At 48.3% G+C, this 22,923-nt stretch overlaps 1 protein-coding gene and 1 long non-coding RNA gene across 9 annotated transcripts in view; one reads left to right on the top strand and one right to left on the bottom strand.

Moving 5' to 3' along the window:
• Positions 1 to 7,898: 7,898 nt before the first annotated feature.
• Positions 7,899 to 22,923, bottom strand: part of snx15 (sorting nexin 15) — a 20,963-nt gene continuing 5,938 nt past the window's right edge. Inside the window, exons 4-7 of the mRNA XM_052497809.1 lie at positions 20,250 to 20,568; positions 17,822 to 17,989; positions 15,604 to 15,801; positions 7,899 to 9,162 (exon numbers count right to left, since the gene is read on the bottom strand). Coding sequence (XP_052353769.1) covers positions 9,041 to 9,162; positions 15,604 to 15,801; positions 17,822 to 17,989; positions 20,250 to 20,568 — 807 coding nt within the window. The 3' untranslated portion in view covers positions 7,899 to 9,040. The remainder of the gene's footprint in view (positions 9,163 to 15,603; positions 15,802 to 17,821; positions 17,990 to 20,249; positions 20,569 to 22,923) is intronic.
• Positions 21,409 to 22,923, top strand: part of LOC127916274 (uncharacterized) — a 1,549-nt gene continuing 34 nt past the window's right edge. The window contains exons 1-3 of one of the 8 annotated variants that reach the window (XR_008094211.1): positions 21,409 to 21,786; positions 21,859 to 21,906; positions 22,075 to 22,923. The exon at positions 22,075 to 22,923 is cut by the window's right edge and continues 34 nt beyond it. This is a non-coding gene — a long non-coding RNA (uncharacterized LOC127916274). The other 7 variants (XR_008094212.1, XR_008094213.1, XR_008094214.1 and 4 more) reach the window with 7 other exon arrangements.

The raw sequence follows: 22,923 nt of genomic DNA, 5'->3' as shown, positions 1-22,923 counted from the left end.
GAGAGGGTGTGTGTGGGGCAGAGAGAGAGAGTGTGTGTAAGTGGGTGTGTGTGTGTACGTGTGTGTGTGGGGGGCAGAGAGAGAGGGTGTGTACGTGTGTGTGTGTGGCAGATAGAGAGGGTGTGTGTGGGGCAGAGAGAGAGGGTGTGTGTGGGGCAGAGAGAGGGTGTGTGTGGGGCAGAGAGAGAGAGTGTGTGTGGGGCAGAGAGAGAGGGTGTGTGTGGGGCAGAGAGAGAGAGTGTGTGTAAGTGGGTGTGTGTGTGTACGTGTGTGTGTGGGGGGCAGAGAGAGAGGGTGTGTACGTGTGTGTGTGTGTGGCAGATAGAGAGGGTGTGTGTGGGGCAGAGAGAGGGTGTGTGGGGGGCAGAGAGAGAGGGTGTGTGTGGGGCAGAGAGAGGGTGTGTGGGGGCAGAGAGAGAGGGTGTGTGTGGGGCAGAGAGAGAGAGTGTGTGTAAGTGGGTGTGTGTGTGTACGTGTGTGTGTGGGGGGCAGAGAGAGAGGGTGTGTACGTGTGTGTGTGTGTGGCAGATAGAGAGGGTGTGTGGGGGCAGAGAGAGGGTGTGTGGGGGCAGAGAGAGAGGGTGTGTGTGGGGCAGAGAGAGGGTGTGTGGGGGGCAGAGAGAGAGGGTGTGTGTGGGGCAGAGAGAGAGAGTGTGTGTAAGTGGGTGTGTGTGTGTACGTGTGTGTGTGTGTGGCAGATAGAGAGGGTGTGTGTGTAAGTGAGAGGGTGTGTGTATGTGTGTGAGTGTGACAGAGGGTGCGTGTATGCGTGTGTGTGAGTGAGAGAGAGGGTGTGTGTATGTGTGTGAGTGTGACAGAGGGTGTGTGTATGCGTGTGTGTGAGTGAGAGAGAGGGCGTGTGTGGGGCAGAGAGAGAGGGTGTGTGTGGGGCAGAGAGAGGGTGTGTGTGGGGCAGAGAGAGAGGGTGTGTGTGGGGCAGAGAGAGAGGGTGTGTGTGGGGCAGAGAGAGGGTGTGTGTGGGGCAGAGAGAGGGTGTGTGTGGGGCAGAGAGAGAGGGTGTGTGTGGGGCAGAGAGAGGGTGTGTGTGGGGCAGAGAGAGAGGGTGTGTGTGGCAGAGAGGGTGTGTGTATGCGTGTGTGGGGCAGAGAGAGAGGGTGTGTGTGGGGCAGAGAGAGGGTGTGTGGGGGCAGAGAGAGGGTGTGTGTGGGGCAGAGAGAGGGTGTGTGGGGGGCAGAGAGAGGGTGTGTGGGGGGCAGAGAGAGAGGGTGTCCAGTGTTTTTTCCAGTAACTGATGCTTGTATGTGGGCAGTGGCAGGAAACATTATGCTCATTTCACAGCAGACTGAGGTGTGTGTGAGTGTGATGGGGGTGGGGGGATGAGTGTGTGTGTGTGTGTGTGTGTGTGTGTGTGTGTGTGTGTGTTTGTGTGTGTGTGTGTGAGTGTGAGTGTGATGGGGGTGGGGGATGAGTGTGACGTGCGTGTGTGTGAGTGTGATGGGGGTGGGGGATGAGTGTGTGTGTGTGTGTGTGTGTGTGAGTGTGATGGGGTGGGGGATGAGCTGCAATACATCTAGGTCATTGGAATGTGTGTGTGTGTGTGTGTGTGACCGTGTGTATTTATGCATGTGTTCCATATTAGTGTGTGTGTGTGTGTGTGTGTGTGTGTGTGTGTGTGTGTGTGTGTGTGTGTGTGTGTGTGTGTGTGTGTGTGTGTGTGTGTGTGTGTGTGTGTGTGTGTGTGTGTGTGTGTGTGTGTGTGTGTGTGTGTGTGTCTGTGTGTGTGTGTGTACACGTGTGTGTGTGTGTGTACACGTGTGTGTGTGTGTCTGTGTGAGTGTGTGTGAGAGAGTGTTCCACAGGGATACTGGACCATGTGGACTCTACAAGGTGTGGAGAGCGTTCCACAGGGATACTGGTCCATGTGGACTCTACAAGGTGGGGAGAGCGTTCCACAGGGATACTGGTCCATGTGGACTCTACAAGGTGGGGAAAGCGTTCCACAGGGATACTGGTCCATGTGGACTCTACAAGGTGTGGAGAGCGTTCCACAGGGATACTGGTCCATGTGGACTCTACAAGGTGGGGAAAGCGTTCCACAGGGATACTGGTCCATGTGGACTCTACAAGGTGGGGAAAGCGTTCCACAGGGATACTGGTCCATGTGGACTCTACAAGGTGGGGAAAGCGTTCCACAGGGATACTGGTCCATGTGGACTCTACAAGGTGTGGAGAGCGTTCCACAGGGATACTGGTCCATGTGGACTCTGCAAGGTGGGGAAAGCGTTCCACAGGGATACTGGTCCATGTGGACTCTACAAGGTGTTGGAAGCGTTCCACAGGGATACTGGACCATGTGGACTCTACAAGGTGTTGGAAGCGTTCCACAGGGATACTGGACCATGTGGACTCTACAAGGTGGGGAGAGCGTTCCACAGGGATACTGGTCCATGTGGACTCTACAAGGTGTGGAAAGCGTTCCACAGGGATACTGGACCATGTGGACTCTACAAGGTGTGGAAAGCGTTCCACAGGGATACTGGTCCATGTGGACTCTACAAGGTGGGGAGAGCGTTCCACAGGGATACTGGACCATGTTTTACTCCAATGGTTCCCACAGTTGTGTCACGTTGGCTGGATGACCTTTGGCTGGATGACCTTTGGCTGGATGCCCTTTGGGTGGTGGACCTTTGGCTGGATGACCTTTGGGTGGTGGACCTTTGGCTGGATGACCTTTGGGTGGTGGACCTTTGGCTGGATGACCTTTGGCTGGATGCCCTTTGGCTGGATGCCCTTTGGGTGGTGGACCTTTGGCTGGATGACCTTTGGCTGGATGACCTTTGGCTGGATGCCCTTTGGGTGGTGGACCTTTGGCTGGATGACCTTTGGGTGGTGGACCTTTGGCTGGATGACCTTTGGGTGGTGGACCTTTGGCTGGATGACCTTTGGGTGGTGGACCTTTGGCTGGATGACCTTTGGGTGGTGGACCATTCTTGATACAGCAGCGTTGCAGTTCTTGACAGAAACCAGTGCGTCTGACACCTACTATCATACCAGGTTCAAAGGCACTTAAATATTTAGTCTTACCCCTTCACCCTCTGAACGGCACACATACACAATACATGTCTCAATTGTCTCAAGGGTTAAAAATCCTCCTTCAACCCCGTCTCCTCCTCTTCATCAGCACTGATTGAAGTGGATTTAACAAAGTGACATCAATCAGGGATCATATATTTCACCTGGTCAGTCTGTGTCACGGAAACAGCTGGTGTTCTTAATGTTTTGTCCACTCAGTGTACATATCCTTGGAGCAAGCAGACCCTAGCCATACACTGTAGAACATCTAATTGGCCCTCTCTAACACACACACACACACACGAGCGAGTGCACACACACACACACACACACACACACACACAGTTATGCACCAAAAAACCCTCTGACACAGAAACGTTTCCTGTGTGCCTGCCCATACAAGCAGTGCTTCCTGAAATAAAAACACTGGACACACACACACACACACACACACACACACACACACACACACACACACACACACACACACACACACACACACACACACACACACACACACACACACACACACACACACACACACACACACACACACACACTATATTGCTCTCTCGCTACAACACTGGCACCAATTATCCTCTCTGACTGGAGTGTTTTGATGGTGTAATTGTCACGGACAGAGAGGAGAGCGGGATGGAGGGATGTAGAGAGGGAGAGATGGGGGATAGAGAGAGAGAGATGGAGGGATGTAGAGAGGGAGAGATGGGGGATAGAGAGAGAGAGATGGAGGGATGTAGAGAGGGAGAGATGGGGGATAGAGAGAGAGAGATGGAGGGATGTAGAGAGGGAGAGATGGGGGATAGAGAGAGAGAGATGGAGGGATGTAGAGAGGGAGAGATGGAGGGATGTAGAGAGGGAGAGATGGGGGATAGAGAGAGAGAGATGGGGGATAGAGAGAGAGAGATGGGGGATAGAGAGAGAGAGAGAAAAGAGATGAGTGCTGACACTATCAGCATGCTAATGCTCTCCACCTCCCTGTTGTTCCAACCCTCTCTCCCTCCATCTCTTTGTCTCCATCCCCCCCCTGTTTTTCTCTGTTTTCACAGGTGCAAGCTTTTCCCTATCTCCATCCATCCATCCATCCTTCTCTCCAGACTCCCCAGAATGCATAAACAAAAGAATGAAAGCGAGAGAGAGAGAGAGAGAAATATAGAACGAGAGAGATCAAGAGAGAAAAGGGTGGGTCAGGATTTTTTTTTTCTCCCCCTGTCCGTTTTTTTCCGGACAATGAAGAGATCATCCCCCTCATCCTTTAAATCACATCTCTCCATTTTTCATCCCTCCCTCCCTCTCCCTCCCTCCCTCTCCCTCCCTCCCTCTCTCCCTCCCTCTCCCTCCCTCCCTCCCTCCCTCCCTCCCTCCTCCCTCTCCCTCCCCCTCCCTCCCTCCCTCCCTCCCTCCCTCCCTCCCTCCCTCCCTCCCTTATGACCAGAGTAAGGGTTAGGTATCGAAGAAGTCTATTCATCTATAAGCAGATGGAATCATTCAGTCATTGTTGATGTCTTTATTTGTCTCCCTATTAGGTTTATGATGCAGATTTAAATTAGTCAACTGCTCAACTGCGACACCCGGTGGTAGAGTTTAGCTACTACGACGACACAATATACAATTGAAATCAGAAGTTTACATTCACTTAGGTTGGAGTCATTAAAACTCGTTTTTTCAACCACTCCACAAATTTCTTGTTAACAAACTATAGTTTTGGCAAGTCGGTTAGGACATCTACTTTGGTGCATGAGGTGGCAGGGTAGCATAGTGGTTAGAGAGTTGGACTAGTAACCGAGAAGGTTGCAAGTTCAAACCCCCGATCTGATGAGGTACAAATCTGTCGTTCTGCCCCTGAACAGGCAGTTAACCCACTGAAAATAAGAATTAGTTCTTAACTGGCTTGCCTAGTAAAATAATACAAATTGTTTACAGACAGATTATTTCACTTATAATTCACTGTATCACAATTCCAGTGGGTCAGAAGTTTACATACACTAAGTTGACTGTGCCTTTAAACAGCTTGGAAAATTCCAGAAAATTATGTCATGGCTTTAGAAGCTTCTGATAGGCTAATTGACATAATTTGAGTCAATTGGAGGTGCATCTGTGGATGTATTTCAAGGCCTACCTTCAAACTCAGTGCCTCTTTGCTTGACATCGTGGGAAAATCAAAAGAAATCAGCCAAGACCTCAGAAGAAAATTGTAGACTTCCACAAGTCTGGTTCATCCTTGTGAGCAATTTCCAAACGCCTGAAGGTACCATGTTGATCTGTACAAACAATACTACGCAAGTATAAACACCATGGGACCACACAGCCGTCATACCACTCAGGAAGGAGACGCGTTCTGTCTCCTAGAGATGAACGTACTTTGGTGCGAAATTGAAAATCAATCCCAGAACAACAGCAAAGGACCTTGTGAAGATGCTGGAAGAAACAGGAACAAAAGTATCTATATCCACAGTAAAACGAGTCCTATATCGACATAACCTGAAAGGCCGCTCAGCAAGGAAGAAGCCACTGCACCAAAACCGCCATAAAAAAAGCTAGACTACGATTTGCAACTGGACATGGGGACAAAGATCATACTTTTTGGAGAAATGTCCTCTTGTCTGATGAAACAAAAATAGAACTGTTTGGTCATAATGACCATTGTTATGTTTGGAGGAAAAAGGGGGTTGCTTTGCAAGCCGAAGAACACCATCCCAACCGTGAAGCACGGGGGTGGCAGCATCATGTTGTGGGGGTGCTTTGCTGCGGGAGAGACTGGTGCACTTCACAAAATAGATGGGATCATGAGGATGGAAAATGATGTGGATATATTGAAGCAACACCTCAAGACATCAGTCCTGACATTTAATTCGTAAAATATAGTGGTGATCGTAACTGACCTAAGACAGGGCATTTTTTTTAACGAGGATTTACATGTCAGGAATGGTGAAAAACTGAGTATAAATGTATTTGGCTGAGGTGTAAACTTCCTACTTCAACTGTACTCTTAACCAACGGGCTCTGGACCTGGTAGGGTTTCTCATCTACCTGGTAATTCATATCTGCTGTCCCAGGTCTAAATCAGTCCCTGATTAGAGGGGAACCTGCTGTCCCAGGTCTAAATCAGTCCCTGATTAGAGGGGAACCTGCTGTCCCAGGTCTAAATCAGTCCCTGATTAGAGGGGAACCTGCTGTCCCAGGTCTAAATCAGTCCCTGATTAGAGGGGAACCTGCTGTCCCAGGTCTAAATCAGTCCCTGATTAGAGGGGAACCTGCTGTCCCAGGTCTAAATCAGTCCCTGATCAGAGGGGAACCTGCTGTCCCAGGTCTAAATCAGTCCCTGATCAGAGGGGAACCTGATGTCCCAGGTCTAAATCCGTCCCTGATCAGAGGGGAACCTGCTGTCCCAGGTCTAAAACAGTCCCTGATCAGAGGGGAACCTGCTGTCCCAGGTCTAAATCAGTCCCTGATTAGAGGGGAACCTGCTGTCCCAGGTCTAAATCAGTCCCTGATTAGAGGGGAACCTGCTGTCCCAGGTCTAAATCAGTCCCTGATTAGAGGGGAACCTGCTGTCCCAGGTCTAAATCAGTCCCTGATCAGAGGGGAACCTGCTGTCCCAGGTCTAAATCAGTCCCTGATTAGAGGGGAACCTGCTGTCCCAGGTCTAAATCAGTCCCTGATCAGAGGGGAACCTGCTGTCCCAGGTCTAAATCAGTCCCTGATTAGAGGGGAACCTGCTGTCCCAGGTCTAAATCAGTCCCTGATCAGAGGGGAACCTGCTGTCCCAGGTCTAAATCAGTCCCTGATTAGAGGGGAACCTGCTGTCCCAGGTCTAAATCAGTCCCTGATTAGAGGGGAACCTGCTGTCCCAGGTCTAAATCAGTCCCTGATCAGAGGGGAACCTGCTGTCCCAGGTCTAAATCAGTCCCTGATTAGAGGGGAACCTGCTGTCCCAGGTCTAAATCAGTCCCTGATCAGAGGGGAACCTGCTGTCCCAGGTCTAAATCAGTCCCTGATTAGAGGGGAACCTGCTGTCCCAGGTCTAAATCAGTCCCTGATTAGAGGGGAACCTGCTGTCCCAGGTCTAAATCAGTCCCTGATCAGAGGGGAACCTGCTGTCCCAGGTCTAAATCAGTCCCTGATCAGAGGGGAACCTGCTGTCCCAGGTCTAAATCAGTCCCTGATCAGAGGGGAACCTGCTGTCCCAGGTCTAAATCAGTCCCTGATCAGAGGGGAACCTGCTGTCCCAGGTCTAAATCAGTCCCTGATTAGAGGGGAACCTGCTGTCCCAGGTCTAAATCAGTCCCTGATCAGAGGGGAACCTGCTGTCCCAGGTCTAAATCAGTCCCTGATCAGAGGGGAACCTGCTGTCCCAGGTCTAAATCAGTCCCTGATCAGAGGGGAACCTGCTGTCCCAGGTCTAAATCAGTCCCTGATCAGAGGGGAACCTGCTGTCCCAGGTCTAAATCAGTCCCTGATCAGAGGGAAACCTGCTGTCCCAGGTCTAAATCAGTCCCTGATTAGAGGGGAACAATTTAAAAAATGCAGTGGAAGCTCAAGGACCAAATTGGAGAGCAACATACTGTATCCATTCTATATTAAAGACCAACAGGCTCGGGAGTCAATTCCATTTTAAATTCAGTTAATTCAGGAAGTAAACAAATTCGAAATTCCTTGGAATTTCAGTTTACTTCCTGAATTGTCTGAATTCAAAATGAAATTGACCCCCGACAGATAAATAACCATTCTAACTAGGGCTAAGAGTTCTTCCTGGTGAGGTCAAATGGTCATGGGAAAACCTCCTAGCCACACAGGTATAAACAACCACCTCCATAGTACCACTCAGAGGACGACAATACACTGGATCGGTTTTCATTGATTTATTTAACAAAACAGTAAAGCGCGTGTAGTGTACAAAAACTCACAATACTATTAACACCTTAAAACATTGTAAATTAAGCGGACAAAGGAACCACATTCCTTATATAGACCAGAGCCCTATTCCCTATTTAGTGCACTACTTTAGACCAGGGCTGGCACCCTATTCCCTATAGAGTGCACTACTTTAGACCAGGGCTGGCACCCTATTCCCTATAGAGTGCACTACTTTAGACCAGGGCTGGCACCCTATTCCCTATAGAGTGCACTACTTTAGACCAGGGCTGGCACCCTATTCCCTATAGAGTGCACTACTTTAGACCAGAGCCCTAGAACCCTATTGGCCCTGGTAAAAAGCAGTGCACTATATAGGGAATAGGGGGCCTTTTGGAACGCAAGCCATTGTCTTGTTCATTAAGGGGAATCAGATTCAAATATTTGACAGTTGATTTCAGATTCTAGAAGCAACAGGGATGTGATTCTTTGTGTGTGCGTGTGTGTGTGTGTGTGTGTGTGTGTTCCTGTGCACGTGTGTGTGTTTTAAGCAACAGGGATGTGATTCTTTGTGTGTGTGTGTGTGTGTGTGCGTGTGTGCGTGCGTGTGTTCCTGTGCCCGTGTGTGTGTGTTTTAAGCAACAGGAGGCTGGTGAGGGGAGGACGATGCATTAATAATGTCTGGAACAGAGGGAATGAAACATCTGGAATCAGAACGTTGGATGTATTTGACAACATTCCATTTATTCCGCTCCAGCCATTACCACGAGCCCCGTCCTCCCCAAGTAAGGCACCACCAACCTCCTGTGGTTTTAAGAGAGAGGTAGGGAGGGAGAGAGGTGTGTGTGTAAGTGGTGCTATTGGTTGTTCAAAACTCCAGTTGTTCTATTGATCCTGAATGTATTAAGGAGTGTGTGTTTCAGCGTCCTGTTCATGTGCGTGTTTATGAGTACTTCTCCGCAGTGTGTGGGTGTGTGTGTGTGTGTGTGTGTGTGTGTGTGTGTGTGTGTGTGTGTGTGTGTGTGTGTGTGTGTTTGTGTGTGTGTGTGTGTGTGAGTGTGTTTAAGCATCCTGGTCCTGTGAGGTGTGTGTTTATGAGTACTTCTCCGCAGTGTGTGTGTGTGTGTGAGTGTGTTTAAGCATCCTGGTCCTGCGAGGTGTGTGTGGAGGTAAGTCGTGTGAGTAGTGTCTCTGCATGTTCCAGATACTGAGCAGTTCTTCTCTTTACTGAACCTCTACGTTGTGGGTCTGGATCTCCTAGAGAGGGAGGAGGGGAGACAGGATGGGAGAGAGAGACAGGATGGGAGAGAGAGAGAGAGAGGAGGGGAGAGAAAGAGAGAGAGGAGGGGAGAGAGAGAGGGAGAGAGAGAGAGAGAGAGAGAGGGAGAGGAGAGAGAAAGAGAGAGAGGAGGGGAGAGAGAGAGAGAGAGAGAGAGGGAGAGAGCGGGGAGAGAGAGGGAGAGAAAGAGAGAGAGAGGAGGGAGAGAGAGAGAGAGAGAGGGAGAGAGGGGAGAGAGCGGGGAGAGAGGAGAGAGGGGAGAGAGAGGGGAGAGAGAGAGAGGGAGAGAGAGAGACAGAGAGAGAGAGAGAGAGAGACAGAGAGAGAGAGAGAGAGAGAGATAAATGGTAAGGACCTTAGATAGAGAAGTGAAAAGGGAGAGAGGAAGATCCCCCCCCCCCCTCTCCATTACCAATATAGTACCTACATGGGTCTCTCTAACCCACTCCTCCCTCTCTAGGACTGGGTTTAGCTCCTAGCAGAACTCTGCATACTAGGACTGGGTTTAGCTCCTAACAGAACTCTACATACTAGGACTGGGTTTAGCTCCTAACAGAACTCTGCATACTAGGACTGGGTTTAGCTCCTAACAGAACTCTGCATAGTAGGACTGGGTTTAGCTCCTAACAGAACTCTGCATACTAGGACTGGGTTTAGCTCCTAACAGAACTCTGCATACTAGGACTGGGTTTAGCTCCTAACAGAACTCTGCATACTAGGACTGGGTTTAGCTCCTAACAGAACTCTGCATACTAGGACTGGGTTTAGCTCCTAACAGAACTCTGCATAGTAGGACTGGGTTTAGCTCCTAACAGAACTCTACATACTAGGACTGGGTTTAGCTCCTAACAGAACTCTGCATAGTAGGACTGGGTTTAGCACCTAGCAGAACTCTACATACTCGGACTGGGTTTAGCTCCTAGCAGAACTCAACATACTAGGACTGGGTTTAGCTCCTAACAGAACTCTGCATACTAGGACTGGGTTTAGCACCTAGCAGAACTCTACATACTCGGACTGGGTTTAGCTCCTAGCAGAACTCTGCATACTAGGACTGGGTTTAGCTCCTAGCAGAACTCTGCATACTAGGACTGGGTTTAGCTCCTAACAGAACTCTACATACTAGGACTGGGTTTAGCTCCTAACAAAACTCTGCATACTAGGACTGGGTTTAGCTCCTAGCAGAACTCTGCATACTCGGACTGGGTTTAACTCCTAACAGAACTCGACATACTAGGTAGGACTGGATGTAGCTCCTAACAAAACTCTGCATACTAGGACTGGGTTTAGCTCCTAGCAGAACTCAACATACTAGGACTGGGTTTAGCTCCTAGCAGAACTCTGCATACTCGGACTGGGTTTAACTCCTAACAGAACTCGACATACTAGGTAGGACTGGATGTAGCTCCTAACAAAACTCTGCATACTAGGACTGGGTTTAGCTCCTAGCAGAACTCAACATACTAGGACTGGGTTTAGCTCCTAGCAGAACTCAACATACTAGGACTGGGTTTAGCTCCTAGCAGAACTCTACATACTAGGACTGGGTTTAGCTCCTAACAGAACTCTACATACTAGGACTGGGTTTAGCTCCTAACAGAACTCTACATACTAGGACTGGGTTCAGCTCCTAACAGAACTCTACATACTAGGACTGGGTTTAGCTCCTAACAGAACTCTACATACTAGGACTGGGTTCAGCTCCTAACAGAACTCTACATACTAGGACTGGGTTCAGCTCCTAACAGAACTCTACATACTAGGACTGGGTTTAGCTCCTAACAAAACTCTGCATACTAGGACTGGGTTTAGCTCCTAGCAGAACTCAACATACTAGGACTGGGTTTAGCTCCTAGCAGAACTCAACATACTCGGACTGGGTTTAGCTCCTAGCAGAACTCAACATACTAGGACTGGGTTTAGCTCCTAGCAGAACTCAACATACTCGGACTGGGTTTAGCTCCTAGCAGAACTCAACATACTCGGACTGGTTTTAGCTCTAACAGAACTCGACATACTAGGACTGGGTTTAGCTCCTAACAGAACTCTACATACTAGGACTGGGTTTAGCTCCTAACAGAACTCTACATAGTAGGACTGGGTTTAGCTCTAGCAGAACTCAACATACTAGGACTGGTTTTAGCTCCTAACAGAACTCGACATACTAGGACTGGGTTTTAGCTCCTAACAGAACTCGACATACTAGGACTGGGTTTAGCTCCTAACAGAACTCTGCATAGTAGGACTGGGTTTAGCTCCTAACAGAACTCTGCATAGTAGGACTGGGTTTAGCTCCTAACAGAACTCTACATACTAGGACTGGGTTTAGCTCCTAACAGAACTCTACATACTAGGACTGGGTTTAGCTCCTAACAGAACTCTACATACTAGGACTGGGTTTAACTCCTAACAGAACTCTACATACTAGGACTGGGTTTAGCTCCTAACAGAATTCTACATACTAGGACTGGTTTAACTCCTAACAGAACTCTACATACTAGGACTGGGTTTAGCTCCTAACAGAATTCTACATACTAGGACTGGGTTTAGCTCCTAACAGAACTCTACATACTAGGACTGGGTTTAACTCCTAACAGAACTCTACATACTAGGACTGGGTTTAACTCCTAACAGAACTCTACATACTAGGACTGGGTTTAACTCCTAACAGAACTCTACATACTAGGACTGGGTTTAGCTCCTAACAGAACTCTACATACTAGGACTGGGTTTAGCTCCTAACAGAACTCTGCATACTAGAACTGGGTTTAGCTCCTAACAGAACTCTGCATAGTAGGACTGGGTTTAGCTCCTAACAGAACTCTACATACTAGGACTGGGTTTAGCTCCTAACAGAACTCTGCATAGTAGGACTGGGTTTAGCTCCTAACAGAACAGAACTCTGCATACTAGGACTGGGTTTAGCACCTAACAGAACTCTACATACTAGGACTGGGTTTAGCTCCTAACAGAACTCTACATACTAGGACTGGGTTTAGCTCCTAACAGAACTCTGCATACTAGGACTGGGTTTAGCTCCTAACAGAACTCTACATACTAGGACTGGGTTTAGCTCCTAACAGAACTCTGCATAGTAGGACTGGGTTTAACTCCTAACAGAACTCTACATACTAGGACTGGGTTTAGCTCCTAACAGAACTCTGCATAGTAGGACTGGGTTTAGCTCCTAACAGAACTCTGCATACTAGGACTGGGTTTAGCTCCTAACAGAACTCTGCATAGTAGGACTGGGTTTAGCTCCTAACAGAACTCTGCATACTAGGACTGGGTTTAGCTCCTAACAGAACTCTGCATAGTAGGACTGGGTTTAGCTCCTAACAGAACTCTACATACTAGGACTGGGTTTAGCTCCTAGCAGAACTCTGCATAGTAGGACTGGGTTTAGCTCCTAACAGAACTCTACATACTAGGACTGGGTTTAGCTCCTAGCAGAACTCTACATACTAGGACTGGGTTTAGCTCCTAACAGAACTCTGCATACTAGGACTGGGTTTAGCTCCTAACAAAACTCTGCATACTAGGACTGGGTTTAACTCCTAACAGAACTCTACATACTAGGACTGGGTTTAGCTCCTAACAGAACTCTACATACTAGGACTGGGTTTAACTCCTAACAGAACTCTACATACTAGGACTGGGTTTAGCTCCTAACAGAATTCTACATACTAGGACTGGGTTTAACTCCTAACAGAACTCTACATACTAGGACTGGGTTTAGCTCCTAACAGAATTCTACATACTAGGACTGGGTTTAGCTCCTAACAGAACTCTACATACTAGGACTGGGTTTAACTCCTAACAGAACTCTACATACTAGGACTGGGTTTAACTCCTAACAGAACTCTACATACTAGGACTGGGTTTAACTCCTAACAGAACTCTACATACTAGGACTGGGTTTAGCTCTAACAGAATTCTACATACTAGGACTGGGTTTAGCTCTAACAGAACTCTACATACTAGGACTGGGTTTAGCTCCTAACAGAACTCTGCATACTAGGACTGGGTTTAGCTCCTAACAGAACTCTGCATACTAGGACTGGGTTTAGCTCCTAACAGAACTCTACATACTAGGACTGGGTTTAGCTCCTAACAGAACTCTACATACTAGGACTGGGTTTAGCTCCTAACAGAACTCTACATACTAGGACTGGGTTTAGCTCTAACAGAACTCTGCATACTAGGACTGGGTTTAGCTCCTATCAGAACAGAACTCTGCATACTAGGACTGGGTTTAGCTCCTAACAGAACTCTACATACTAGGACTGGGTTTAGCTCCTAACAGAACTCTGCATACTAGGACTGGGTTTAGCTCCTAACAGAACTCTACATACTAGGACTGGGTTTAGCTCCTAACAGAACTCTACATACTAGGACTGGGTTTAGCTCCTAACAGAACTCTACATACTAGGACTGGGTTTAGCTCCTATCAGAACAGAACTCTGCATACTAGGACTGGGTTTAGCTCCTATCAGAACAGAACTCTGCATACTAGGACTGGGTTTAGCTCCTATCAGAACAGAACTCTGCATACTAGGACTGGGTTTAGCTCCTAACAGAACTCTGCATACTAGGACTGGGTTTAGCTCCTAACAGAACTCTACATACTAGGACTGGGTTTAGCTCCTAGCAGAACTCTGCATACTAGGACTGGGTTTAGCTCCTAACAGAACTCTACATACTAGGACTGGGTTTAGCTCCTAACAGAACTCTACATACTAGGACTGGGTTTAGCTCCTATCAGAACAGAACTCTGCATACTAGGACTGGGTTTAGCTCCTAGCAGAACTCTGCATACTAGGACTGGGTTTAGCTCCTAACAGAACTCTGCATACTAGGACTGGGTTTAGCTCCTAACAGAACTCTACATACTAGGACTGGGTTTAGCTCCTAACAGAACTCTGCATACTAGGACTGGGTTTAGCTCCTATCAGAACAGAACTCTGCATACTAGGACTGGGTTTAACTCCTAACAGAACTCTACATACTAGGACTGGGTTTAGCTCCTAACAGAACTCTACATACTAGGACTGGGTTTAGCTCCTATCAGAACAGAACTCTGCATACTAGGACTGGGTTTAGCTCCTAACAGAACTCTGCATACTAGGACTGGGTTTAGCTCCTAACAAAACTCTGCATACTAGGACTGGGTTTAGCTCCTAACAGAACTCTGCATACTAGGACTGGGTTTAGCTCCTAACAGAACTCTACATACTAGGACTGGGTTTAGCTCCTAACAGAACTCTGCTTGAACTCAAAATAGTTTAGCTTGTGGCGCCGTAGCCAGTATACACTTCCTCAAAATAATCAGAATTGATGTTATTGCCGAGGAGTTCTTAGTCTGACTAACTTGGTGTAGTATTTCTGAATGAATAACATGTGCATGAAAACGAGTTGTGCCTCGTTGAATCCCTACTGTTGACCAATCACAGGGAAAAAAGAAAAAAAAACAGCAATGAAATAAAAACCTCCTCATAATATATGCACAAATTGTTTCAGAAATGGGAATGCCTTCAGCCTGTCCTCGAGTGAGAAGCATATCACCCTCACTCTCTCTCCATCCCTCCCTCACTCTCTCTCCATCCCTCCCTCACTCTCTCTCCATCCCTCCCTCACTCTATCTCCATCCCTCCCTCATTCTTTCTCCATCCCTCCATCTCTATCCATCATCCCATCTCTCACTCTCTCTCTATCCCTCCCTCACTCTCTAAATCCCTCCCCCACTCTCCATCCCTCCCTCACTCTCCCCATCCCTCCCTCACTCTCCCTATCCCTCCCTCACTCTCTATCCCTCCCTCACTCTCTCCATCCATCCCTCACTCTCTCCATCCATCCCTCACTCACTCTCTCCATCCCTCACCCGCCATCCATCCATCCCTCTCTCTCCATCCCTCACTCTCTATCCCTCTCTCGCTCCCTCCATCCCCCTCTCTCTCCATCCCTCCCTCACTCTATCCCTCCCTCACTCTCTATCCCTCCCTCCATCCCTCACTCTCCATCCCTCCATCCCCCACTCTCTATCCCTCCCTCACTCTCCCCATCCCTCCCTCACTCTTCCCATCCCTCCCTCACTCTCTCTATCCCTCCCTCACTCTCTCCATCCCTCACTCACTCTCTCCATCCCTCACCCGCCATCCCACACTCTCTATCCCTCTCTCGCTCCCTCCATCCCCCCTCTCTCTCCATCCCTCCCTCACTCTCCATCCCTCCCTCACTCTCCATCCCTCCCTCACTCCATCCCTCCCTCTCCCTCTCTCACTCCATCCCTCCCTCTCTCTCTCTCTCTCTCTCTCTCTATCCTTCCATCCCTCCCTCTCCATCGCTCTCAATCCTTCCCTCCCTCCCTCCCTCCCTCCCTCCCTCCCTCCATCCCCCACTCTCTCCATCATCCCTCTCACCTTTAACTCCAGTGATGAGTAAATCCACAGCTGTCTTGTATTTTTGTATGGCTGTACTGTACTCTCCCTCCTTCTCGCTTTCCATCGCAGCTGTGAGCTCATTGGCTGCCTGCTTCAGATAGCCCGCCTCCCCGCCGTCTGGATTGGTCAAGGGCAGCGACAGAAGTTCTGATTGGTCGTGTGATGCGCTCGGTTGGTCTGGGCAAGAGAAATTAGTAATGATAAAGAACAGGAAGAAAAGACAGTCCGGATGGCCATTGGTCAGCAGTCTAATTGGTCAGCAGTCTAATTGGTCAGCAGTCTAATTGGTCAGCAGTCTAATTGGTCAGCAGTCTAATTGGTCAGCAGTCTAATTGGTCAGCAGTCTAATTGGTCAGCAGTCTTATGGGGGTAGAAGCTGTTAAGGGTATATGTGTGATAGAGAGTGACGGTGTGATAGAGTGATGGTGTGATAGAGAGTGATGGTGTGATAGAGTGATAGAGAGTGATAGTGTGATAGAGAGTGTGAGAGAGTGATAGTGTGATAGAGAGTGATAGAGAGTGTGAGACAGTGTGATAGTGTGATAGAGAGTGTGAGAGAGTGTGATAGAGAGTGATGGTGTGATAGAGAGTGTGATAGAGAGTGATGGTGTGATATAGTGTGAGAGAGAGTGATAGTGTGAGAGAGAGTGATAGAGGGTGATAGTGTGAGAGAGAGTGATAGTGTGAGAGTGATAGAGTGATAGTGTGATAGAGAGTGATATTGTGAGAGAGAGTGATAGTGTGAGAGAGTGATAGTGTGAGAGAGAGTGTGATAGATAGTGATAGTGTGATAGAGAGTGATATTGTGAGAGAGAGTGATAGTGTCAGAGAGTGTGAGAGAGTGTGATAGAGAGTGATGGTGTGATAGAGAGTGTGATAGAGAGTGTGAGAGAGTGTGATAGAGAGTGATGGTGTGATAGAGAGTGATGGTGTGATAGAGAGTGATGGTGTGATAGAGAGTGATATTGTGAGAGAGAGTGATAGTGTGAGAGAGTGATAGTGTGAGAGAGAGTGTGATAGATAGTGATAGTGTGATAGAGAGTGATAGAGAGTGCTGGTGTGATAGAGAGTGATAGTGTCAGAGAGTGTGAGACAGTGTGATAGAGAGTGTGAGAGAGTGTGATAGAGAGTGATAGTGTGATAGAGTGATAGAGAGTGATAGTGTGATAGAGAGTGTGAGAGAGTGTGAGACAGTGTGATAGTGTGATAGAGAGTGTGATAGAGAGTGATGGTGTGATAGAGAGTGATGGTGTGATAGAGAGTGATGGTGTGATAGAGAGTGTGATAGAGAGTGATGGTGTGAGAGAGTGATAGTGTGAGAGAGTGATGGTGTGATAGAGAGTGTGATAGAGAGTGTGAGAGAGTGTGATAGAGAGTGATGGTGTGATAGAGTGATGGTGTGATAGAGAGTGATGGTGTGATAGAGAGTGTGATAGAGAGTGTGATAGAGAGTGATGGTGTGATAGAGAGTGATGGTGTGATAGAGAGTGTGAGAGAGTGTGATAGAGAGTGATGGTGTGATAGAGAGTGATGGTGTGATAGAGAGTGTGATAGAGAGTGTGAGAGAGTGATAGTGTGATAGAGAGTGTGATAGAGAGTGTGATAGAGAGTGATGGTGTGATAGAGAGTGTGATAGAGAGTGTGATAGAGAGTGATGGTGTGATAGAGAGTGTGATAGAGAGTGATGGTGTGATAGAGAGTGTGATAGAGAGTGTGATAGAGAGTGATGGTGTGATAGAGAGTGTGATAGATGGTGTGATAGAGAGTGTGATAGAGAGTGATGGTGTGATAGAGAGTGTGATAGAGTGATAGTGTGATAGAGAGTGTGATAGAGAGTGTGATAGAGTGATGGTGTGATAGAGTGTGATAGAGTGATAGTGTGATAGAGAGTGTGATAGAGAGTGTGATAGAGAGTGATGGTGTGATAGAGAGTGTGATAGAGAGTGTGATAGAGAGTGATGGTGTGATAGAGAGTGTGATAGAGAGTGAGTGTAATTTCCCAGTCCCTATTGTGTCATCTCGCTGTGGTTTTGTAATGTTGCTCATTCCGGTACCTGGATAAAAAGTTGTTTTAAAATGTGCCATATCTGTGGTGGCACTTGATTGTAGTAGTGTGTGTGTGTGTGTGTGTGTGTGTGTGTGTGTGTGTGTGTGTGTGTGTGTGTGTGTGTGTGTGTGTGTGTGCGTAACCTCTGACCTTCTTTAGCACAAGGGTCGAAGATGGCGAGGTCGTTGTCGGAGAGAGGAGGGGGCGGTACTTCCTCTGAAGGCTCCTCCCGCATCACAGAATCGAACAGCGAATCAAACTCCTCCCGAGACTGTGATTGGTCTGTTCTGAGGACGCAGGGCTGGAACGGAGTGAGAACTAGGGAAGAGAAGCACGAATAACAGTGAAGCCACAGCAAGGGGAGGGGGAGAGAGGGAGAGGTGAGGGAGATAGATGGGTGGGGGAGAGAGGGGGAGCGAGGGGAGGGAGATAGATGGGTAGAGAGAGGGGAGGGGAGAGGGGGAGGTGAGGGAGATAGATGGGTAGAGAGAGGGGAGGGGAGAGAGGGAGAGGTGAGGGAGATAGATGGGTGGGGGAGAGAGGGGGGAGCGAGGGGAGGGAGATAGATGGGTAGAGAGAGGGGAGGGGAGGTGAGGGAGATAGATGGGTAGAGAGAGGGGAGGGGGAGAGAGGGAGAGGTGAGGGAGATAGATGGGTCGGGGAGAGGGGGGAGCGAGGGGAGGGAGATAGATGGGTAGAGAGAGGGGAGGGGGAGAGAGGGAGAGGTGAGGGAGATAGATGGGTGGGGGAGAGAGGGGGAGCGAGGGGAGGGAGATAGATGGGTAGAGAGAGGGAGGGGGAGAGAGGGGGAGGTGAGGGAGATAGATGGGTAGAGAGAGGGGAGGGGAGAGAGGGAGAGGTGAGGGAGATAGATGGGTGGGGGAGAGAGGGGGAGCGAGGGGAGGGAGATAGATGGGTAGAGAGAGGGGAGGGGGAGAGAGGGGGAGCGAGGCAAATGTCCAGGACATCGAGACGGGACACCACAGGACAGACACTTTTTGTCATTTCGGCAGGAAGCCCTCGAAGTGGCTTCCTGTCCTCATCTCCTGTCGTTCATCTGCACTGCTGTGAAAGAACAGGAACGCTGTACTAGGGGGATGGGATTTACCACGGACCTCACGATACCATACCGTGCTATCACAACACTCAGGTGCATATAGGTCATATAAAATAATATTGGGGGGTGGCTGAGGTGTGGTCGTCTCACCTAGCTATCTTAATGTGAATGCACTAACTGTAAATTGGAATAAGAGTCTGCTAAATTACTCAAATGTAAATGTTATTGTATAGATTGTTTTTCCACCATTCCAAGGGAAGGGAATGGGGGGGGGGGGATACCTAGTAAACACTGAAATGTGTTTTCCTGCATTTAACCCCCTGATTCAGAGAGGTGCGGGGTGGAGGCCTTAATCAACTCTCTAACCACTAGGCTACCTGCTCTAACCACTGGGCTACCTGCTCTAACCACTAAGCTACCTGCTCTAACCACTGGGCTACCTGCTCTAACCACTAAGCTACCTGCTCTAACCACTGGGCTACCTGCTCTAACCACTAAGCTACCTGCTCTAACCGCTGGGCTACCTGCTCTAACCACTAAGCTACCCTCTCTAACCACTAAACTACCCACTCTAACCACTAGGCTACCTGCTCTAACCACTAAGCTACCTGCTCTAACCACTAAGCTACCTGCTCAAACCACTAAGCTACCTGCTCTAACCACTAAGCTACCTGCTCAAACCACTAAGCTACCTGCTCTAACCACTAGGCTACCTGCTCTAACCACTAGGCTACCTGCTCTAACCACTAAGCTACCTGCTCTAACCACTAAGCTACCTGCTCAAACCACTAAGCTACCTGCTCTAACCACTAGGCTACCTGCTCTAACCACTAGGCTACCTGCTCTAACCACTAGGCTACCTGCCTCTAACCACTAAGCTACCTGCTCTAACCACTAAGCTACCTGCCTCTAACCACTAGGCTACCTGCTCTAACCACTAAGCTACCTGCTCAAACCACTAAGCTACCCACTCTAACCACTAGGCTACCTGCTCTAACCACTAAGCTACCTGCTCAAACCACTAAGCTACCTGCTCAAACCACTAAGCTACCTGCTCTAACCACTAGGCTACCTGCTCTAACCACTAGGCTACCTGCCTCTAACCACTAAGCTACCTGCTCAAACCACTAAGCTACCTGCTCAAACCACTAAGCTATACCATAATGCTTTCAACCCCAGTTTCCAGTTGATTGCAGAGAAAATAGAGGAGAAAAGGAGGATGCTACTTTTGACTAAAGAGCTGTAGACTTTTCATTTCTGCTGATTTCTACACTGAACAAATGTAAAATGTTGGCCTGTTGGAAACTACAACTCCCAACATGCATTGCACAGTTTGGGCTTGATCTGATTTATCTCTAGAGAAACTGTACAATGTGCACATTGATTTCAGAAGAAAACAGAATGAAAATGGCTATAAAAATAATTTAACCAACGTCTGTCAAATAGTTGTTTTAAAAAAACGAAAAATATCAAAGTTAAAAATCGCTCAGTGTGTTGTACGTTTCTCTATGTTTCTTCTACCTCTGTCGTCTAGCTTCAGATCGCCGGGTACATCAGGAAGGTCCGTTAACTCTTCCTCTTCCTCCTCAGCTGTACGTGTTACTGGAGTAGGACAACCCCCCATCTCACTGTAGGCCTCAGCTGCAACCTCAGGCTCGACTAGATCCGTGCCCAGTGAAAGCCCCAGCTTCTGGGGTTGGATAGGGGCCTCGGTCCCCTCCTCCTCCGCCGCAGGTTCACAGTCTGAGCCTCGACGCTGTGGCAGAGGGATGAGGGGGGGAGGGAGGGGGGTGGAGGAGGAGAGAGGAGAGGGGTCTAACGGCCTGATCACCTCACCACCCTAGGGGAGAGGTGAGGGGGAGAGAGGGGTAGCGAGGGGAGGGAGATAGATGGGTAGAGAGAGGGGAGGGGGAGAGAGGGAGAGGTGAGGGAGATAGATGGGTGGGGGAGAGAGGGGAGCGAGGGGAGGGCGATAGATGGGTAGAGAGAGGGGAGGAGGAGAGAGGGAGGAGGAGAGAGGGGGAGCGAGGGGAGGGGGAGAGATGGGTAGAGAGAGGGGAGGAGGAGAGAGGGGGAGTGAGATAGATGGGTAGAGAGAGGGGAGGGGGAGCGAGGGGAGGGAGATAGATGGGTAGAGAGAGGGGAGGGGGAGAGAGGGGGAGCGAGATAGATGGGTAGAGAGAGGGGAGGGGAGAGAGGGGGAGCGAGGGGAGGGAGATAGATGGGTAGAGAGAGGGGAGGGGGAGCGAGGGGAGGGAGATAGATGGGTAGAGAGAGGGGAGGGGGAGAGAGGGGGAGCGAGGGGAGGGAGATAGATGGGTAGAGAGAGGGGAGGGGGAGTGAGGGGAGGGAGATAGATGGGTAGAGAGAGGGGAGGGGGAGAGAGGGGGAGCGAGGGGAGGGAGATAGATGGGTAGAGAGAGGGGAGGGGGAGCGAGGGGAGGGAGATAGATAGGTAGAGAGAGTTTAGTTTACTAATTTGACGATTTTAGGGCATTTTTCACCCTGCCAGCTCCTATTAGTTCTATTGAGCACTGTGGCACCAACTCGCCTTCCGAACGTTCAAATCCCATTTTGTTGTACAATGGCAGCGTCTAGTTGGCAATGAGACCTGCTCTCGTTATTTATAGTTCAAATGTAAACAACAACAAACAAATACTCATGGAACTCTGAGGTCATTTCCTAATGGAACTCTGAGGTCGTTTCCTAATGGAACTCTGAGGTCGTTTCCTAATGGAACTCTGAGGTCGTTTCCTAATGGAACTCTGAGGTCGTTTCCTAATGGAACTCTGAGGTCGTTTCCTAATGGAACTCTGAGGTCGTTTCCTAATGGAACTCTGAGGTCGTTTCCTAATGGAACTCTGAGGTCGTTTCCTAATGGAACTCTGAGGTCGTTTCCTAATGGAACTCTGAGGTCGTTTCCTAATGGAACTCTGAGGTCGTTTCCTAATGGAACTCTGAGGTCGTTTCCTAATGGAACTCTGAGGTCGTTTCCTAATGGAACTCTGAGGTCGTTTCCTAATGGAACTCTGAGGTCGTTTCCTAATGGAACTCTGAGGTTGTTTCCTAATGGAACTCTGAGGTTGTTTCCTAATGGAACTCTGAGGTTGTTTCCTAATGGAACTCTGAGGTAGTTTCCTAATGGAACTCTGAGGTTGTTTCCTAATGGAACTCTGAGGTTGTTTCCTAATGGAACTCTGAGGTTGTTTCCTAATGGAACTCTGAGGTTGTTTCCTAATGGAACTCTGAGGTTGTTTCCTAATGGAACTCTGAGGTTGTTTCCTAATGGAACTCTGAGGTTGTTTCCTAATGGAACTCTGAGGTCGTTTCCTAATGGAACTCTGAGGTCGTTTCCTAATGGAACTCTGAGGTCGTTTCCTAATGGAACTCTGAGGTAGTTTCCTAATGGAACTCTGAGGTTGTTTCCTAATGGAACTCTGAGGTTGTTTCCTAATGGAACTCTGAGGTTGTTTCCTAATGGAACTCTGAGGTAGTTTCCTAATGGAACTCTGAGGTTGTTTCCTATAGGGAAATATAGGCATGACTGTCTATTTCGCCAAATATCTCACAATGTGTATATTTAGTTTCTTTTCAAGTCGGGCACCATTTTAAATCAGGAGAATCTCCTCTTTGTAATTATGTAGAAATAGTCAGGAAGTTGTCATTTTTTCCACTACTTTCTCATTACGCAGACATGAGCACAGTTGACACCACCGGGGTGCGGATGTTAACTTTCGACACGAGTTGTTTTTAATCTCGTTTCGTCCGACGAACAGATTGTTGTGGTAAAATAAAAACGGGATAAAATGTTTGTTTTTTTGTTGCCATGGCAAAATGGAATTCTAAGCATCATAGAATCATAGAATGATTTGTAATCCTTGAGAGAACTAACTGGTGTATGTGTTCCCTTCAGAGGGAGAATGGGAAAGTAAAAAAATATTTAAGTGCCTCTGAACAGGGTAAGTAGGTGCCAGGCGCACTGGTTTCTGTCAAGAACTGCAAACGCTGCTTGGGTTTTTCCACGCTCAACAGTTTCCCATTTGTAATAACACACCAATAATAACATAACAATAATAACATAACAATAATAACATAACATAACAATAATAACATAATAAATAATAACAATAATAACATAACAATAATAACAATAATAACATAACAATAATAACATAACAATAATAACATAACAATA

The sequence above is a fragment of the Oncorhynchus keta genome, chromosome 35, assembly GCF_023373465.1.
Source record: "Oncorhynchus keta strain PuntledgeMale-10-30-2019 chromosome 35, Oket_V2, whole genome shotgun sequence".
Taxonomy (NCBI): Eukaryota; Metazoa; Chordata; class Actinopteri; order Salmoniformes; family Salmonidae; genus Oncorhynchus; species Oncorhynchus keta.
Note: the sequence above shows the minus strand (reverse complement) of the source record. Positions and strands in the feature narration are given on the sequence as shown.